Source organism: Simochromis diagramma, unplaced genomic scaffold (genome assembly GCF_900408965.1).
Source record: "Simochromis diagramma unplaced genomic scaffold, fSimDia1.1 OVJJ01000293.1, whole genome shotgun sequence".
NCBI lineage: Eukaryota > Metazoa > Chordata > Actinopteri > Cichliformes > Cichlidae > Simochromis > Simochromis diagramma.
Genome location: NW_024386801.1, coordinates 21,170,638 through 21,191,611, shown reverse-complemented (window position 1 = coordinate 21,191,611; position 20,974 = coordinate 21,170,638). Strand labels below are relative to the sequence as shown.

At 39.0% G+C, this 20,974-nt stretch overlaps 1 protein-coding gene across 3 annotated transcripts in view; it reads right to left on the bottom strand.

The window, feature by feature from the left end:
* Nucleotides 1-1,547: 1,547 nt before the first annotated feature.
* tmtc3 (transmembrane O-mannosyltransferase targeting cadherins 3) overlaps nucleotides 1,548-20,974 on the bottom strand; it is a 35,983-nt gene continuing 16,556 nt past the window's right edge. For all 3 annotated transcript variants that reach the window (XM_040026513.1, XM_040026511.1, XM_040026512.1), the window contains exons 7-14: nucleotides 17,674-17,926; nucleotides 14,585-14,733; nucleotides 14,255-14,375; nucleotides 13,977-14,088; nucleotides 7,783-7,886; nucleotides 6,941-7,110; nucleotides 6,467-6,693; nucleotides 1,548-4,524 (exon numbers count right to left, since the gene is read on the bottom strand). In XM_040026513.1, coding sequence (XP_039882447.1) covers nucleotides 3,626-4,524; nucleotides 6,467-6,693; nucleotides 6,941-7,110; nucleotides 7,783-7,886; nucleotides 13,977-14,088; nucleotides 14,255-14,375; nucleotides 14,585-14,733; nucleotides 17,674-17,926 — 2,035 coding nt within the window. In that variant the 3' untranslated portion in view covers nucleotides 1,548-3,625. The remainder of the gene's footprint in view (nucleotides 4,525-6,466; nucleotides 6,694-6,940; nucleotides 7,111-7,782; nucleotides 7,887-13,976; nucleotides 14,089-14,254; nucleotides 14,376-14,584; nucleotides 14,734-17,673; nucleotides 17,927-20,974) is intronic.

Sequence of the window (20,974 nt, the reverse complement as noted above, 5' to 3'; positions counted from 1 at the left end):
AACACGTTCACGCCGTGCAAAATATATGAAATAGAAATGTTTATTTTGCTTTTTTGTTTTGTTTTAAGTGAATGTGTGAGAAATAAAGAAAAACTATCCCTAACAGTGGAAATGTTTGACTTGTAGGTATAATATGGATTGGAAATCTGACAATAAAGCACACATTTTTCTAATCCTTTGTGATTCCTAGAAAAACAATCATATGACCTCCTATGAGCAAGTACTTTGGCAACAGTGGGAAGGAAAAAACTCCCCTTTAACAGGCTATCTGCTGCAACCGGTTGGGGTGAGAGAAGGAAGACAGGACGAATGACATGCTCGCTGCTCCTGTTCTCTGCTGTAGAGTATCTCGCCTGGCCGCTACTGAAATAGGAAAGACATTCCTGCATTTTAACTAATTGGTGCGTGTTATCTGGCTTCATGGATAGATAAAGTTGTGTCATCTGCATAGCAGTGAAAATGTATACTATACCTTCCGATGATACTGCCTAAGTGAAGCATAAACAAAACTGGTCCTAGCACTGAACCCTGTGGAACTCCATAATTAACTTCAGTGTGTGCCCTCTAGTGGAGGAGAATGTAATTGCTTTACCCGTTACTCACACCGATTGCTTAGAGTACTAATCAGGTAGAACCAGATAATCTTCCATGGCACACCTGGTCATTTCTCACAGCACACCTATGTGCCACGCCACAGTGGTTGGGAAACACTGATATAATCACTCTTAAAGGATATTATGGTCGACAGTATCAAACACTGCACTGAGGTCTAGCAGGACAGTGAATCCACTGTAAGAGGCCATAAGACGATCATTTGTAACCTTCACTAAGGTCACTTTCTGTGACATTATGAAAACCTGAATGCATATGACTTTGCAGTCAGTTTTTATGGTTGAAAAGAAAAGTTCTTGTGGAAAAAAAAAAAATCTCAGAGTTTTTCACATATCTTTTGACAAGATAATCTCAAAACCCACAGCCGGTATATTTGGACAGCACAAGGCTTTGGGGCCAACAGTACATCACACTGAATGAAAGGCACATTTTGACTGGCAGCTACTGACAGTTACACTCTGTTCCTCTCAGGCTGACAGATTTGGCCCTGGCACAGTTCAAAGTGTTGAAGAATTCTTGCTTTGTTGTCATGTGATGTTTTATTCCTACACTGTACAAAAGTTGCTTTTTTTTTTTTTACCCCAGGTCAGACTAATTGACTTTTGCTTCATACTGCTGTGGTGAAATGTTTTGAGACCGATCAAAACATCTCCTTTCATGTCATCCTGCAGTTAAATTCGACAGCAGTGGGGAAAAAATAAATTACTCTTTAAATTTTGTAATTTGTTTACTTTAGACTTCTACACAACCTTGAACCTTTTTGCAACCACAGGACCCCCCCCCCCCCAATAGCCATTAGAAGAAACAGGTTTAAGGCACCTCTAGCAATAGCTTCCTTTTTCAAAGACTGAAATTTTCTGCAGCAAATCAGTAGGATCAATCCATTTCAAGAACATTTACTGTACGTTAGTAACACACACAGAAGAACAGGCACAGAGTTTTCAGCTAGTTTTATTTAATAACCGACACCCCCACCACCAACAGATAAAAAAACAAAAACAAAACCCCAAAACAAAACAAAACAAAACAAAAAAATCTTACAAAAAATTACTCAAAATGAGGCAAAACAGAAGTCGTGGCAAACTGGATGCATCCTTGTTCCAAACTGTACTTGTTTAACTGGACAGCCAGTTGAATGATTTCGTACATGTTTAACACTGACATGAACTCTACTGAAATCCAGGACTTTAAAAAACAAACAAAAAAAAGACAAACATGTGACAACACACACAAATTTGCAGAGACTAAATAACGCACCTTGAAATGAAACCATCACCAGTGGTAAACAAAAACATCTAGCGCATACCAAAATAATAAATAACACTGGATACAATATCCTGTAAATGTATGTACATAGACTTTCAGGGTCACACAATGCATAGCAAGATTTTGTAGTACCACTACAATACTCCTAATCTACAGTAATCAGATCTCCTATGTGAAATTAAAAAAAAAAAAAAAAAAAAAAAAAGTACCAAGCAAAACAATTTGCTGAAACAAATTACGGCACTGTGAAGAGGAAACCACATCATGTAGTCAATAGGCTGTGACAGTAACAATTTGCAGTACCAGGTAGTATTCTAGCTTGTCACTTCCTCACCATTACTGATTTAAGCATCAGACCTCTTGAACAGTAGCCAATCAGCCACAGGGTTTTATAGTGGTGTAATGACAAAAAAAAAAAAAAAAAAAAAAAGAGCCAAGGACACAAGAGGGAGAAATCTGTGCACTTTAAAAAAAAAACAAACAAACAAAAAAAACAAAACTAAAAACTATGTGTGCATGTTCACCAGCAGATCAAGTGTAGTTTTATTGTTGATACTTCGGGGCATTTTTGATCCGACTGATCACATAGCTGTAAATACTGGAAAAACAACCCCCGCCCCCCTCCAAATACAAGGTCTATTATCAAAATTTGAAAATGTTGAATACCTCAATGTTTCAGTCCCAGCAAGATAAAACAAAAAAATAAAAATCATGACTGCAGAGAAGTATGTCGGGAGATCCATTTTTGGATGGATTTTCAAATGTGCTCTGAAAATCCCCCCCTCCCCCTTTCTTCTGATGTGAAAGGACCTTTGGCAAATGAAGAACGCATGACGCTGAGGATGACCGTGCGTCACTGTTGACAGTCATATAAAATGGGTCTCGCCAATGTCAAAGCAATGTCTATGGGAGTTTACTGGGAAAGACTGAGGGGGAAAAAAGCAAAAAAAAAAAAAACCCCAACACATCCAAAAAATCTCTAATGGGGCCATGGTGTCTGAAGCATAGGAGCCAGCTGTAGAGATGTTAGGGGGAGGGATGGGTAATGTGACAAAAGGAATAAGATAAATATCTTTAGATAGGTTCACAATGAAATTTTGAGGTAAAGACTGCAGTAGCAGGAAGTACTGAGTGAGATCAATAAAGATTAACAAATGTTGCTGCAATGGAATACACATATGTAGATTGATGTCAATGTAGTATGGAGTCATTTTGTTCACTGTATGTTTTATTTTGAGGGGGCAAACTCTGCAGATATAATCCTGCTTTGAGGAAATCTGCCAAACATGTCACTTCCCTTAATTGTCCACGATACAATCATTCTGTTTTTAAAAACAATAGCGCAATGACTCACATCTTGGTGAGACAAAAAAAAAATAAAAAAAATCCAGTGATAAACAATGATTACAAATGAAAAAACAAACTACTACCGATCTATGATATGTGATCCCATTCAGATAAAGCACATATGCACACATAGGCATCTACATAAGCTTTAAATAGATCATCCCAAGTTTGCTTTGTGCTTAATTTTACTGTTAATGTTGTGAATTTCATGTGCAGATCAAAATTTCCCTTAAATAATTAATGTTAAACCAGCAGACAATACTGAGTGGCCTGTGAAAGCAGATAAATCAAAGAAATAAAGTGATAATTGATTATGATTACACATTGCTAAAGGGGAGAAGTCTTAGTTGGAGCATTAAAGAGCTCCGGAAAAGTAGTCCAGCTAAAAATGGCAACAATGTCAATCACCACTCAATATGCGCTCAATCTCCTCTAGTCTTTTCAAGGCAGCTGCTCTTTTTTTCTCTATATCTTTAATGTCCTTAGTGGACTTACCCTTAGTCCGCTTGTCAGACTGGCTATTATCTAAAGATTTTGATTGGTCCACACCCACACCTCTGACACTTTCTGTAGAGGATTTCCGCTCATTCTTCTCATCCCCAGCCTCCTTTCCAACTGCATCAACACCCCTCCCTTCCTCTCCACCCGCAGCAGCCTCTTCCGTGCCCTCCTTAACACTCTGCAGCACTTCCTCCTTGGATGATGCAGCTACCCCCTCCGTGGTTGCTCCTTCAGTGGTAGCTGAAGACAGTGGTTGGCCTGCTGCACTCATGGCAGCCATTTTACTACGTACAATACTCAAGTGGCGACGCACATACTCCTCATTTGGTGCCAGGTCCAGCGTTTCCTCCAGGCATCGCTCGGCCCGTGGCAGGTCGCGCTCCTCAAAGTAGACCACGCACAAGTTGTGCTTCCCTTGGACATTGGTGGGGTCCATGCGTAAAATACGCTCAAAACAGGCCTTCGCACCACGGGTGTCCTTCTTGTGATTCATGAGGATGTCACCCTTAAGGATTAGGCCCTTGATGTGCTCTGGATGGTGGTGTAGCAACTCATCCAACACAGGTAATGCGTCGACTTCACGTTTTGATTGAGAGTAGAGCAAAGCTAGGTTAAACAGAGCACTGCGGAAACCAGCCTGCAGACCAATGGCTTTGCGCATCCACCGCTCAGCTGCTGCATTTTCATTTGCATCCATGGCCAGCATGCCAAGATTGAAATAGCCATTGGCATCGTCAGGCTCCTCCTCCACATAGGTGAGGAAACGACGGTTGGCCTCAGGCCAGAACTTGGGCTCACCTGTCACAGGAAACAGACACAAAGCACAGGGTGAATTTGGGTAATCAAACGTTGATATTCAACCACAAAAGGTGCTTTTATGTGCATTGTGCAAGATTTTTTTTACCCTTAGCTGGTATGAAAAAGTTTAAAACAATAATGGCTAAATGCGACAAAATCCATTGGAAACAGACTTTGTAAATCATGTTTACTGCAATCTTTTTTCACAGTTTGAGGTTTTGTGATTTTGTTAGGTCTCTTTTCCACAATCGCTTAAGGGCACTGAGTGGATAGTCAGCACCACCAGTGATTGAACCAAGGTTTTTCATGTATTGAAATGTGGATTAATTGACTTTTCTCCCCCAAATTTTGCTAATATTGATATATTAGTATGGAATCCACAATTCAAAAACCTGAGGGATGGAGGTTTGTGAGAGTTAATATGTGCATGGGTTTTCAGCTTATTTAAAAATCAGACTGTAGAATTTATGAGAGACTGTACTGGATGCTAGGGCAGTCTATTTTACAACAGCACACTGTTAAGCTAACCTTTATTGAAATTAATTTGTCTTACAATGCATGTCTATTTATCTACGGTAGAAAAGATTGTGGACTTATTGGTCTTGGTGTCAGAACTGACAATGGATCATATACAGAGCTATCCATCTGTCCATCCTTGCATCCATTTATCCATGGTAGCTGGGATAGGCTCCTGCCAACTCGCCACTCTTACACAGGCAAAATGAATATTTGCCTCCTTCTGGATTTTTTGTTCTTTTTGCACATTTGCATAAAACTAATCTTAATATTAGACAAAGATACTCTGAGTTAAAAACAAAATGGAATTTTTTTTAAATGACAATCGAATTTATTCAGGAAAAAAAGATTATTTCAACTAATCATAATGCATGCATTTTTTGAAAAGCTGAATTCGATTTCATTTGCTAGAACCAGGCCCGATTACTGCCAGACCTGTTGAACCAAGAATTCCCCGAAATACAAACTGTTTGACAAGGTGAAACAAAAGGAAAGTGGAAACGTGCTCTGATGAACTTAACTAATAAAGTAATTGCTAATGTTTTTCCAAATAATTTTGCACGAAATTATTTAAAAAAAAAAAAAAAAAAAAAAAAAAAAAAAAGTGCTGTACTTGATATGTTTAGCCCCTTACAATCAGTAAGGCGTTCTGATTGACCCGCGGCAGCAATGTTCCAACAGCAGTTTGGTGGGTCATTTAAAAACAGAGGTGGGAAGTAATGATGTACAAAGACAGGAGAGGAGAGGAAGAAGAGAAGTTAGATTTAATAAAATGGAAATTTAAAGCGCAAGTCCTCATGTTTTAAAATCAGATTCTGGGTCGTACATGTGACATTGTTTTTTTTGTGATATTGTGAAATCTGCTGCAAAACAAACAAAAGGTAGATCAACTGTGTTATTTAACGGTTGAATGGAAATACTCTGCAAGTTAGTGCAGGATAAACAGGTTAGTTTGCTGTTCGCTGATGGATTTAAAGTAAATAACAGTGTGTATGACCAGTACACAGTGTCTGTCTAGTATAAAGTTAATATGACCAGCAGGTCAGCTAATCACCTGTACACTAAGAAAACCTAATGGAGCTCTCAATAGAAATTATTGTGAGTTGTGTTTCTTTTCCCATGCTGAGTCATTACAACTGATATTAGGGTTTTGCAATCTGTGTTTAAAAAAAAAAAAAAAAAAAAAAATACAGGGGTGGAGAAACTAGTAAACACTTTTATCACTGAGCTGATGAAAGATGAATGAACAGAAACTTGGCTAAGAACATCTGTCAGTACATGCAGTGTGCGCTTCAAAATAAGCATCTGGTTACACCCTAAAGGTAATACAAGGTTATTTCCTTTAACAAGTGACAAGTAAGGCTCTCCTCATTCCTCTTATGAGGAACAATCATGCTTAAATTATTTATACCCTCATTACACTCACCAGACTCCTGCATGAGAAGTGCTGAGTTAAAGAGTGCCAGCTTGTGGCGTGGGTTGAGCTCCAGGGCATGGTTGAAGTTCTTCAGGGCTTCAGATGGGTCTTTCATCTCAATGTAGACGATGGCCAGGTTATACCACAGGTCAGCATTGGTGCGATCAAGCTCCAAGGCTCTGAGATAGGCATCCCGGGCTTCTGTAAGCTTGTTCATCTTGAGAAGCAGTTCCCCTCTGAGTCAAAAAGAAAACAAATAAATAAATAAATACATATAGAGGTGATAATGCAAAAAACACTAACACATTACTACATTACTTGACCAACAAAATTTGAGATAAGGGGAATGTCTCAGTACAAATCTTTGACAGTAATACATTTAAGATCAAAATTTTATTCATTTATTAAAGAATATGTGTGCCATTTTAACTCTTTATCTGACAGATAAAGAGTTTAAAAAAAAAAAATCCATACAAAACTTGCCTGCTGATGTAAGCTTGTTTGAAGTCTGGTCTCATGCTTATTGCTTGCCGGTAGAGCTGATCAGCCTCCTCCAGCCGCGAATCATTGGCCCGGATCAGATTTGCTAGGTTTATGTAAACATTGAGATGGTTTGGGGCAACACGCGTCGCATACTTCTTACCAGGAATAACCTAATGTGTGGACAAACAACATTTCATTAGAATCAAACATTGTGAAAAAAAAAAAGTAGAGAATTTGAAGGGAGTGGAAAAAAAAATCATCATATTACAGTCTGTTATGAGAGATTAGATTTTAATGCAGATTTCTAGTCCCTGTTTTTTGGCTCAGGCCTTTCTGGGTAATGCACCTTGCAACTATACCTCTTATCACCATCATTGCTTTTATCCTGGGAAGGTTGTTTTCCTGAATAGAAGAACTTGGTACCCCCAGTAAAAGTTTGCATTATAAGAAAGTTATTTTTGCTTTTTCAACCAGTTTTGTTAATTGTTGTTTACTTATTTACTGAAAGTGGAATTAAAATAACAAGGATATTTACTTAATGTTTCTGCCATGTAACGTATAGTCACCCCAGAAACCCCATATCTGAGCCAGGAATAATCCTGTAAGTGTTGATCCTAACATTGTAATTAAATAAGCAAAATAACTATAATTCATCAACATCATGCCCACGTTTGTTATATATAATTAAAGTTTTCCATGATATGACTGAAAGGCTATTGTATGCTGCATGATCTGCCACCATCAGGTGGTAAACAGTGACTACAATGAACCTTACAGCCAGGAATGAGTAACAATTGCATAAAAGGAAGCAGAAAAAACAAAAAAAGCAAATGATTAAATACCTGCGGCATGAGGGATTTGGCAACCAAGTAAGCCTCTTCTGCCTCTTTGGACTTGTTCAAATTCTTGTAGGTTCTTCCAACATTCATGTGAGCACCAATATCATCTGCAGCAACAAGAATGAGAAAGTGCAGTGAGAAAACAAAATCCTACTCCATCTGTTTATGTGCGTTTTAACACATTTACTAAACATGACTATATTAAATACCAACTAATGCTAAACATGACTAGAAAATATAAATGATTTTCAATTATACCATCAATAGTGTAAGACAAACCAAGCAACATTATTTTGAGGAGCTTATTTAATCCTTCTAGGAAGACGTAAGAAAAATTAAGCTTTAAAAGAGGTCAGTTTGTAAAGCCAGAACTGATGCTTGATTAGCAGAGCAGGAAATCCTTGCTGGGAAAATGTGTTTACATTGCTAATCTTGGAGAAACACTTGTGGGTGATGAACCGGCAAAGCTGTGGATATCTCAGTTTATGGTAGGCTTCCTCTAAACTAAGACATTAAGCACAAATTAAAAAAAACAAAAACACAGACAGATGCCCAAGATATCGAAATGATACACTTTAGATCATAGGTGTCAAACTAAATTTGGCCCGCAGCCTAATTACATTTGGCCCGCGAAGCCATACCAAATTACTATTAGAGCTGGCCTACTGGTATTATACAGCTAATATTATATATATATATATATTATATATATATATATATATATATATATATATATATATATATTATCAAATAATATATAGTATTAAGCTTTGCTTGTTCCACATTGTCGGGCGGTGGAAGGAATACTTCGAGGACCTCCTTAATCCCACTGACACGTCTTCCGAGGAGGAAGCAGAGTCTGGGGATGAGGGGTATGACCGCCAATTTCCGGGGGCGAGGTCACTGAGGCAGTTAAACAACTCCTTGGTGGCAGAGCCCCTGGTGTTGATGAGGTCCGCCCCGAGTTCCTGAAGGCGCTGGACGTTGTAGGGCTGTCTTGGTTGACACGTCTCTGCAATGTTGCGTGGAGATCAGGGGCAGTGCCTGTGGACTGGCAGACCGGGGTGGTGGTCCCCATCTTTAAGAAGGGGGACCGGAGGGTGTGTTCCAACTACAGGGGGATCACCCACTCCTCAGCCTCCCTGGGAAAGTCTATGCCAGGGTGCTGGAGAGGAGAGTTCGTCCGCTAGTCGAACCTCGGATACAGGAGGAACAATGCGGTTTTCGTCCTGGTCGCGGAACACTGGACCAGCTCTTTATCCTCTCGAGGATACTTGAGGGTGCATGGGAGTTTGCCCAACCAGTCTACATGTGTTTTGTGGACCTGGAGAAGGCATTCGACCGTGTCCCTCGGGGTGTCCTGTGGGAGGTGTTGCGGGAGTATGGGGTGTCTGGCCCATTGCTACGGGCCATTCAATCCCTATACAACCGTTGCAAGAGCTTGGTTCGCATTGCCGGCAATAAGTCGGACTCGTTCCCGGTGGGTGATGGGCTCCGCCAGGGCTGCCCTTTGTCTCCGGTTCTGTTCATAATTTTTATGGACAGGATTTCTAGGCGCAGCCAAGTGGCGGAGGGCTTTCGCTTTGGTGGCCTCAGAATCTCATCTCTGATTTTTGCGGATGATGTGGTTCTGTTGGCTTCATCGGGTGAGGGCCTCCAGCTCGCACTGGAACGGTTCGCAGCCGAGTGTGACGCAGCGGGAATGAGGATCAGCACCTCCAAATCTGAGGCCATGGTTCTCAGCCGGAAAAGGGTGGAGTGCCCACTCCGGGTCGGGGATGAGTTCCTGCCCCAAGTGGAGGAGTTCAAGTATCTCGGGGTCTTGTTCGCGAGTGATGGGAGAAGGGAGCCGGAGATCGACAGACGGATTGGGGCTGCGGCTGCAGTTATGCGGACGCTGCACCGGTCAGTCGTGGTGAAGAGGGAGCTGAGTGTAAAAGCGAAGCTCTCAATTTACCGGTCGATCTACGTCCCTACCCTCACCTATGGCCACGAGCTGTGGGTAGTGACCGAAAGAACGAGATCGCGGATACAAGCGGCGGAAATGAGCTTCCTCCGAAGGGTGGCTGGCCTCTCCCTTAGAGATAGGGTGAGAAGTTCGGCCATCCGGGAGGGGCTCAGAGTAGAGCAGCTGCTGCTCCACATCGAAAGGAGCCAGCTGAGGTGGTTCGGGCATCTGGCAAGGATGCCCCCTGGGCGCCTCCTGGGCGAGGTGTTCCAGGCATGTCCCACCGGGAGGAGGCCCCGGGGCAGACCCAGGACACGCTGGAGAGATTATATCTCTCGGCTGGCCTGGGAACGCCTTGGTATTCCCCCGGACAAGCTGGAGGAGGTGGCTGGGGAGAGGGAGGTCTGGACCTCTTTGCTTAGGCTGCTACCCCCGCGACCCGACCTCGGATAAGCGGATGAAGATGGATGGATGGATGGATGTTCCACATTCAGTTTTCCAGTAAAAACTTATTTGAGTCCATAAGAAAAGATTCATTCTTATATCTGGAGGAAGATTTTTTTTTTCAATAAATATTAACGTTAGCCTTTGTTCCAGTTTTGAATTTTGGCCCACTGTGTATTTGAGTTTGACACCCCTGCTTTAGATAGTAGGATTATACTTTTGGCCTGTTTGACTGCAGTCATGAGATCTTAGAGTAAAATGAATGGACTCATAACAACTGTCTGCCTATTAACTATGTGTCAAGAGAAGTTTAAAAAAAAAAAAAAAAAAAAGCTTGTTGGACTTTCAACTGAACTAGATGTCCAGGGGATTTTTTGGTCATATTTTTAGCCAAGAGTGTTACTATGTAAGCATTTAATCTTCCAACAGTCACCCTTTTCATTTCTTCTAAACTGCTGCCGAATTAAATCATTGAGTTAACTTCATTACACAAAAACACCCTGTTACATGTGAATTTGCAGCCCATTTGATGGAGCCTATATTTAATTTCTCAATATTCTGTGTTTTTTTTCTTTGAAGCTTTGCAATACTTTAGTCTATTGTCGTCTGTCCCCCTTTATTTTTAATCTAATTTTACAATTTCCCATTGATTGTTTTTGTTCCCCTGACTATAGGAAAACAAGCAAATGCATTAACAGACAGCTTAGGTCTTTTGAGCAATGCACAATATCCTTTGTTAAAACAAGTTCCTACTTTACCAAAACTTAAATGAAAGAGGTTGGAAGCAGTAGTTCAAACAGTTTATGATACACTATCAATGCAATCTGAAGTCACATTACTGGCTTACCACGTGACATAGCTGTTAAGAGTTTTTGGAAGAGTCAAGCAATAAGGTAAGCAGTGATTACCTACAGTGGGGAAATAATTATTTAAACCCCTGCTGAATTTATAAGTTTGCTCACAAAGAAATTAAGTCTCTAAATTTTACGGTAGTTTCATTTTAATAGAGAGATAACATATCAGCTAAAAATCCAGAAAAAATACATTACATGAAAGGTGGAAGATCAGCCCAAAACTACATCCTGGCTGTCTGTGCTTATATGTGCTTGTTAGGTGCTTGGGACCACAGTCACCAAGAACACCACTGGTAACACACTACGCCGTGATGGACTGAAATCTTGCAGTGCCCACAAGTGTCCCCCTATTCAAGAAGGCAGATCTATACGCCTGTCTTGACCTTGCCATTTAACACGTAATGATTCAGAGAAGGTTTGGGAGAAAGTGCTGTGGTCAGATGAAATCAAAATCAAGCTCTTTATCATCAGTTGTGTTTGAAAAAAGAGAAATGCTGAGTATGACCCAAAAAACCCTATCCCCACAATCAAGCACAGAGGTGGAAACATTAACCTTTGAGGCTGTATTTCTGCCAAGTGTATTGACAACTTATTGCATTGAGGGGCCAATGGATGGAACGTATACTGTAAAAATTTGGATGAGAACCTTTTTTCAGCCAGAACACTGAAGAAAGGTCTTGGATGGTTCTTCCAGCATTACAATGACCGAAAACATACTGCCAAGGCAACAAAGGAGTGGCTAAAGAAGAAGCACATTAAGGTCATGGAGTGGAGTACATCCAGATCTTAATCCTATAGAAAATCTGTCAAGGGAACTGAAGCTTTGAGATGCCAAGCAGAAGCCAACAAACAAAGGATTTAGAGAGGCCTCTCTCTTTCTTCCTAATTTCCTGTCCTTCATTGCTCCACAATCCAATAAAGGCAAAAGTGCTCCAATAACAATCTTATCGTACAAAAAATACTAGGGTACTAAGTCATATTTTGCTTAGAGATCAAGTACTTATTTTACTCTGTGACATGCGGACACCTTTGGATTTGTTTTTTAGTTGACATTCTGTCTCTCTCCAATAAAATGAAACTACCATAAAAAATTTTAGATTATTCATTTGTTTGCAAGGGAGAAAAACTCAGCAGGGAATCAAATAAGTATTTCACACACTGCATAAGCTTCCTTGATTTGCTGTTTGAATTTGAAGAGGAAAAATGGTATCTTGTGTAAGCGCAACTATTGTACAATAGTTGCTGTGTGCATTTTTAAACCCGAAAGAAAAAAACAAAACAAAAAACCTTACAACTAATTCTACATGACAAACAAAATTAGCAAAAATCATACCCTGAAATAAGATAATCAAAAAGCACAATGACTTGTACTTGCTTACTATTCCTACAAATTGAAAAATGAACAATGTTATGAGAAGTACAATGAGAACCTCTGACCATCTCAAGCTAGAATTACTTTCTTGCAGTTGTATCCAGCCACCAGTGAAACTGAGGTTATTCACATGACAGACATAAAACATGGCTTCTGGCAGAAAAGTAAATAGGCCTGAGGACTGTTATGGGTCTTTTTGGCTACACCATGGGTAGAGCACTAATGGGCTAGAGCACAAAGGCTAATTTCCTTCATGTAGACTGATAGATGGTTTAGTCTACCATAAACAATAGAAAGATCAGCTGAACAATGTAAGGGATTTTTCTTTGATTCTTTTTCAATCAACAAACATTTTCATGCTCACCATGGTTAATGGCAAGAATAGATCTCTCTCTCTCTCACTGAAACGTATTCTAATTAGAGTTATATAGTGGACATGGACACAGTTTTCCTTTGAGGGTATCCACATTCAAATTGGACGAAGGGTTCAGGAATTTCAGCTCTTTAACATGTGCAACCCTCTTTTTAAAGGAACCTAAAGTAATTGGACAGTTGACTCAGAGGCCATTTCATGGGCAGGTGTGGGCAATTCCTTTGTTTTGTCATTATCAATTAAGCAGATAAAAGGCCTGGAGCTGATCTGAGGTCTGGTGCTTCCATCTGAAAGACTGTGCTGTGAACCGACAACATGCGGTCAGAGCAGCTCTCCATGCAGGTGAAACAAGCCACCCTTAAGCTCCGAAAACAGAAAAACCCATCTGAGAAATTGCTACAATATTAGGAGTGACAAAATTTACAACTTGGTACATCCTGAGAATAAAGCAATTTTTAGAGCAGTATTTAGAGACCTATTGTCTGCCCAAAATGAGCTGAATGAAGTTAAATAATTGGGAGGCATTTCACAACATACAGCCAAAACAACCCAGGAGTTTATTAAAGCAAAGAAGTGGAATATTCTTGAATAGCCAAGTCAGACATTTGATCTTAACCCAATCGAGCATGCATTTCACGTGTTGAAGACTAAACTTCGGACAGAAAGGAACACAAACAAAAAGCAACTGAAAGCTGCTGCAGTATAGACCTGGCGTTAAAATGGAGGAAACCCAACTAAGTATTTGAAATGAAGTTTCATTAGAAATGAAATTTTATTTTTAGTTACTTAAGTTGAGTCCCTGAAATGAAGAGATTGTGTTTAAAAATGCTTTAGTTCCTCACATTTTTATGCAATCTTTTTATTCAACCCACTAAACTAAAGCTGAATGTCTACACTTCTGGGTCTTTTTCATTTAATATTAGTGTTTAAAGCAGTTATACTGTATTATACGGTGTTTCTGTTTTTGTATACCTGTTGGAACAGGTAGAACAACAAGTAAAACAGTTACTCTCAACACAAAGAAAAATACTGTAACCTCATTTGGTATCCTCCACCAAAAAAAACAAACAAATAGTTTGTAAGAAGATCAACTATTTGTTGATCTTCTTAAGAAAGAATTTTGCAAACTGTAGTGGATTTTTCATCACTTCCATGAAACCATCCTTCCTTTTTCAATGATTTATGAATGACATCAAAGCGTCTCACCTGGTTGGACTCGAGTAGCCTGGAGAAAATACCGCAAAGCCTTTGCATAATTGTTCTGATTTTCTAAAGCGTGGCCAACATTATTCCACAACTTGGCATTGTTCTTGTTAACCTGAGTAGATGACAAATTAAAAGAGATAACGATAATAAACATTCGTCAGTTTTGTGAGTGGACGATTAATTCTGGTTTACTCAAAATTTTTAATCACAAGGTGCTTACAGACATTGGCAAACTGACATGACACTCTGCCACCACAAAAACAGCATTTCCATCATACCTTCAAGGCAGATGTAAAGAGAGTATATTCTGACTCCCAGTCCCAATTTCTATGAAAAGTTTTCACTGTGTACGTAGTTAGCAGCACTCCAATCATCAACCAGGAAATCTTCTTCAATTGTCTACAAAGGAAATTATTAAGCAGATCAATGTAATTTTAAATATACATTTTCACAATCTTCACAAAACCTAAATATCTGCACCAATATTAAAAAACAAAAAAACAAAAAAGGGTAAAAGTGTAACCACAAACAGAAACTCATAATTTCACAAACAGTTTTGCACTTCTGAGGGATTCTTCTTTTAAACGTCATTTTGGACAAGAACCTACCCTTTATGTGAGATCATCTTGAATCCATGTGCAACAAGAACACAGAATCCCATACTGGGAACATAAAGTACTCTCTCTGCTACGACAAACCCCACAGGGAAGAAGAGGTTGGATGCTGGAATAAATGGCAGGACAATCAAAGACAGGGCCTGCAGGACACACACAAACACGCACAAAAGAAATAAATAATATGTCAGTTCATATGACAAGCTCAGAGCTCTTTTTTTGAAATACTTGAACACTCAGAAATTATCATGGAGACTGACCTAAGGAAAAAAAAAAGTCTGTAACTAAAAACAAGAAAACTGGATTTTGACATGTGTTCAATTTGGCAGTTCTTCTGATGTTTAAATCTCAGAAGTTCATTAATACTTCATTCATTGTAGGTAGCAGGTGGTTAGGTTAAAATCTGTAATTTGGCAAACTTACAATAATTTGCAGGATTTCTCATCTTTGTATGACAAACATGTTAGCTTCATGTTCTTCACCAGTGATCACCTAAAGCACTCTTTAAAATCTTGCTACATGACGATATAGGAATGACATTTACTGTCTATCTACAAAAGGATTAATTTAAAAAACAAAAAACAAAAACAAAAGCAAAACAAACAAAAAACCCAAAACCACCTCCCCCCTCAAAAAACCCACCTAAAGGTAAAACTGATGTCACATTAGCCACAATGCCACCAAGTTCACACACTACATCTCTTTGAACTCAGCCTTAATTTTGCTATCAGCTAAACGCCTACAAAATTTGTCTATGATTTCCTCTTACAAATATGCAAAACTACTGGACTGACCAATCTCCAAAATATCAAACAGAATTCCAAATAAAGACGGGCTTCAGCACTAAAAACTGACTCTGTGATAGTTCCTGCAGCACATCTACAATCTAGAATGGGGCTCCTCAGTGGACAGTGGTTGTCTGAAACTATTTATTAATATCTCATGCTCCATGTTAGACAGCTGGCAACCTTGCAGTGATGCAGTATGTTAATGTGTTGTGATATTGTTATGCAACATTTTCCAAAAGGCTCTTAGCAAACCAGAGTAAACAATGCAAAAGGTCATAATTCAGTTTTTTGTGCTGACTTGTGTTCCCCTTTCTAAAGCTGAAGCTTAGAGCAATATTGTGAGCAAGTTTACTGACCTTTAAGCATGAGAACAATGAACCTATTGCACAACACATGCTAATTTGTTTCTATGTACCTCTGTAAACATTCACCACCCATTCATCCCTTCAAAGCTCAACTAAGAACTTGTGTTTCATTGCTCATTTCTGCTGGCCAACTTCATTTGCCGAAAAAAGCGAAATATACACAAAGAGTGGTAATAAAATTTGTCTTAAAAAAAACACAAAAAAAACAAACAACCAACAACCCCCCCCCCCCCCCCCCCCACACACACACACACACACAAAAAACATAATGGTAAACTATTGCATCAGGTTGTATGTTGAGCCACTACCCAATTTAGTAGGATAAAGTATCATTATCTGGAATGTCTACTAAGCAGTGGATATGACCAGTAGACACAAGGAACCACTTTAGCTTTTTATTCTAAAGTCAGGGCTCTTCTATGGTATTTTGCATATTAAAAAAAAAAAAAAAAGAAAAAAAAAAAAAAAACCCACACAAAAATGAGTTGTAGTATTTAGAATCTGTTTACATCCCATTAAGCTATGCAAACTGTATGCAATGTGAACCCAGGGCATTACAGAGGGGGATAAAGGGCCTACGGTTAGAATGTAGTAGAAAGCAATTCAAGTCAGCATGTTATTCTTTTCCCCACAAGCAGACAGACGCTATTAAAACAAAAAAACAAAAACAAAAACAACAACAACAACAACCACCGTCCCCCCCCCCCCCAAAAAAAACAAAAAAAAACAAACAAACAAAAAACAATTTTGGCCTATGTAGATCATATGCTTAGGCTATTACAGATGCCTTTTTATTTCGCAATACTGTTGTATTTTGAGTAGAGTACAATGAATACTGTACAATATAAAGCACTTTGAGGCAACTATTGCTATATAACTAAAACTGAATTGAATTGAAGTCAATATTGTGCAAATACTTCAAGAACCTTGCTATGTTCCCCAAGAAAGGAAACCACATTTTGTTGGTCATATGTCTCACTAGTAATACTTTTGATTTTTTTTTTTTTTTTTTTTTACTGACCTCCAAACTTTCCTAAATACTTAAGAACAATGGTTATAAAGAGTGCTGTTCAAAAGTCTTACAGTACTGAAAATCTATTTTGCTGTGTGTTATTTTGATGTAAAGCTAGAAATAAGGATTTGGGAATGTTTAAAAACAGAAGATGTGAAAAGGAGACATTTATGATCCTATACATTTCCAATTCCATTCAAATCCAATTGCCATTTCACTATTTTTCAACAAAATGAAGGAAAACCTAGATATATTTGTGTTATGTGTTCTATTAAAGTTTTATATGTCAAAGTGCATCTGCTTTTCAGCAACAAATAAAAGCCTGTCACCGGTCAAGACCACACCACCAGAAGACGAATACCTTAAGCTTTGTTTACTGGGAAACAGAAAAGCTCTCTTATCACAGATACAAAAAATAATGAAGGCCAAAATCCAATCAGCAGAAGTACTGTCAAAAGACGGCTTTTAGCAGTGGTCTCAGGAGAAAAAAAAAAGAAAAAAAAAAAAAAAAAGGGGCCAAACACTTGGGGTTGGACAAGACATTAATATTTCACAGTGGGTGGCTAGAAATAATATAAATAATTACAAGTTTTAGATTTGTGGCAGTAGCAGAAGAGTTAATGTAAGGAGACTAACAAAACAGAAAAAAATGCAATATATCAAACCCACAGTGAAACAGGACGGTGGGTATATTTAAGTCTGGGGCTCATATGCCCACACTGGATGTGGAGATGATGCATCAAACTGATTACAACCTGACCAAGCAGAGGTAACACTTTAGTTTTCAGAACTGCCTAACTGTCTGGTTTATTTTTGTGAAAAAAATAAAAATAAAAATGTACACACACACACACACACACACACACACACACACACACACACACACACACATATACATTTAACCACATTTTCTCTCACCATGATGACTGTCTTGGCAGAACTGTGTCTGTATCGCAGACTGTGATAAGCAAGCAGTCCTAGAAAAATGTAAAATACTAGTGTAGCCAGGTTACGCAGATCTACAAGTGATTCCACCAGGGGGATTGTGCCCATAGTCCAGTCACAACAGAGCTCTGAGGGATTCAGCAGGAGCCATGCATTTACAGGAAGTAGGTAGTTGAAAGTCAGTTGTCTGGTGGGTGTAGTGCTGACTGCTGCAGGGTTATCAAATCTGCAAGAACATTACATAGGGAGAGAAGGAGATGATAAACATTACATATTATCCACTTCCCTTTTCCTTGGTGTTATCATGAAATTCTTAAATCATGAATGCTTTACTCTATCTGATTGGAAGGATCAAATTACTGCAAAACAAGTAAAGAAAAATGATTCAGAATTTATATTTTATTTTTGATATCAGATGCTGTGGATCACATTATATTCTTCTTGAAATAAAGTATATAATAAATGTGGAGGGTGAAAAAATAAGGAAAACCATAGATGTCATGAAATGTGGGAGTGTATGTAATAGTGTGCAATACAATATTATACTGTAGTGTATTTGTATTGTATCTAAGTTTAAGTGTTTTCTATCTGACAAATGAAATTCTTCCAGGACACAACACAAATCTACATAAATCACTACACTTCTGTCGTACGCTGGTTGTGCCATAGTCCTGCCCCCCTTGACTTCAATGCATACAGAATTTAATACAGAAACGGTTATCTAAGAATATAAACAAGGGTGATTTCGTTTATTTTAAATTACATTGTATTTTGTTACATTCATAGTGTTACTCTGGCCCTTCGAGGCCAACCATTATGTTGATGTGGCCCTCTGTGAAAATGAGTTTGACACCTTTGCTCTAAAGGAATCTCAAAGTGTTTATAGTTCAAATTACCGATATGATGAACAGTCGCTACTGGTGGTGTGATCTCATAACAAGATGGTCTCTGGGTTTATCTATGCAGCTGCCAGTAAAGACGCTACAATAGGAACCGCAGGAGTGTTTTGTATCTGAACTGTTTGGGCAAAGAACATTGCCCAAACTTGCTTTACAGAGGCGTTTCAGTACACAATAATCACAGCTGGGGATTTTATAATCTAAAGGTGTGGTATTGTTATGACTTGAACACAGAAATCGTCTCAGACAATCGGGAGACAGCTTGAGGATTATAACTAGAGGATTAGGCCATCTAGGAACTGGATCTTATCTTTCCTGTCAAATGGCATTAGGCTCAATCCTGTGCAGACAATTCCAAGACAGTTTAGGCTCAATAAATGCATAATCTAGTTGAATTATTACTAATCTGGCATTTTTATGGTGTTCTAACCTCTTAGAATATCCCAACAATAGCTCCATATTATAGGAATTTGGGCATTAAATATCTGTCATTCATCTGGCTCTGTGTTTTAAAGAGATTTACCATGAAACTTCTCAGCTACATTACAAAGGACCTATTGTAAATTGTGTTTAAAAATAGTTAAAAACCTTCCAATGATGACTAATAGTTCTGTGTGTTACATTTAAGGTACATCAGCTAAAGTTTAAACAAGTTCACGCAGCACATTCATGTAATACAATTAAGTACCACAAAAAGTCTGTTGTTCAGATTAGGATGCAGTCCCCAAGTTCAACAGTGAAGCATACTAATGGCAGAGTGGAGGAAACATGTTAATGCTGAAAATCAGTTAATGGTAAATGGACTGATTCTTGTATAGCATTTTTCTACTGTTCAATATGATACTAGATGATAGGTAGGGATGGGAAGTTCAATTGCTTGGAATTGTTAGTCTGCCTTTCTATCGATTCCGCTTATCGGTTCTTGCACTCTCGTTGCGATCGGTTGATTTCTCCAGTGCTGGAGAAGGAAAATAGTGGCGCAGTTTACAGTGTGGATATGGACATTACTTTTATTTTTTTTGCATTATACTGTTAACACAACTTTAGCTCTCTGCAAGCACAGCATGCTAATGCTACATTAGCCAAGAGCCCAGAGTGATGTTAAAGCTGAGTAAATGCTGACCCCAGCCCAGCACCGTGATAAGGCGAGCTGGCATTTGCGGTGAAGCCAATCGCTGCTGAACTTCAACGAGTAACAAACTAATGACCAGTCAGGCTGCAGCCTCTATTTCTACCTGTTCATGTTTCTACAGTAGATTCACCGTAAAGATCGCTTTAAAGTCTCCTCAAAGTCTCTGTTTTCATCTTTGATTTATGCTGTCAGCTTTGTGTTCATACCTAAATACTTAGAGAAAGATCACGTGTCCTCATTAGGGGCCGTAGCCTCTAGGCTTAGATTTTTAATTGGTAATTATGAGACAGTACGTTACATAAGATTTTACAGAGTAACATGAAAGTAAATAAGCCAGTAGTATAACGCAGTGTTTCCCAACCTTTTGGAGCCACGACCCCCCCCCCAAAAGTCCCAATATTGCTATTACGCGCTGCCTTGTCTCACAACACGACTATGGCTACGTTCACACTGCAGGTCTTAATGCTCAATTCCGATTTTTTGATCAAATCCAATTTTTTTGTCTGCTCGTTCACACTACAAATAAAATGCGTCAGCAAATGCACTCTAGTGTGAACGCTCAAAGCCTCCCGCATGCGCAAAAGAAGACGTCACACACACACACACACAATGCGCTCTGTTTAGACCCAGAGCAAACAGTATTGTTTGACTGATGGCCCTTAATATAAAGACTTCGGACTTTACGTTTCCCAATTTTTGCTTTAAGTTATTTTGTTATTTACATAATAATGTGGATAACCTAATAATAATAATAATAATGATCCTTATTGCTGTTTTAGAGGAGCGGTGCTTCAAAGGATAGTTGCAGATTTCTGTCAGAATTTGCAGGTTATGCAGTACAAATAAAATGTTAACGTTTCTCCAACGTTGTCCTCCCAGCAGTTTCACCGGATGGCCAGGAAGCGTTCGCGATGTCTTATCGGGCGCTCCTCCGGCGCTGATAATTGGCGTCTGTCTTGTGTCAGTGACGTAAAAGACGGATTTAATGCGACTTGACCATTCACACAGCAGTCGCTTTCTAAAACATCAGATATGTATCGGATTCAGTACCACATACGAAAGTGACCCAGATCGGATTTGAAAATATCGGATTTGTGCCGTTCACACTGTCATACCATGATCGGATATGGGTCGCATAGGGTCAAAAAAAAAAAATCGGATTTGATGCACTTTCGCCTACAGTGTGAATGTAGCCTAACATGTAATTTCTTCTTTTGTTTTACTGGCAGTTGACAACCAATTT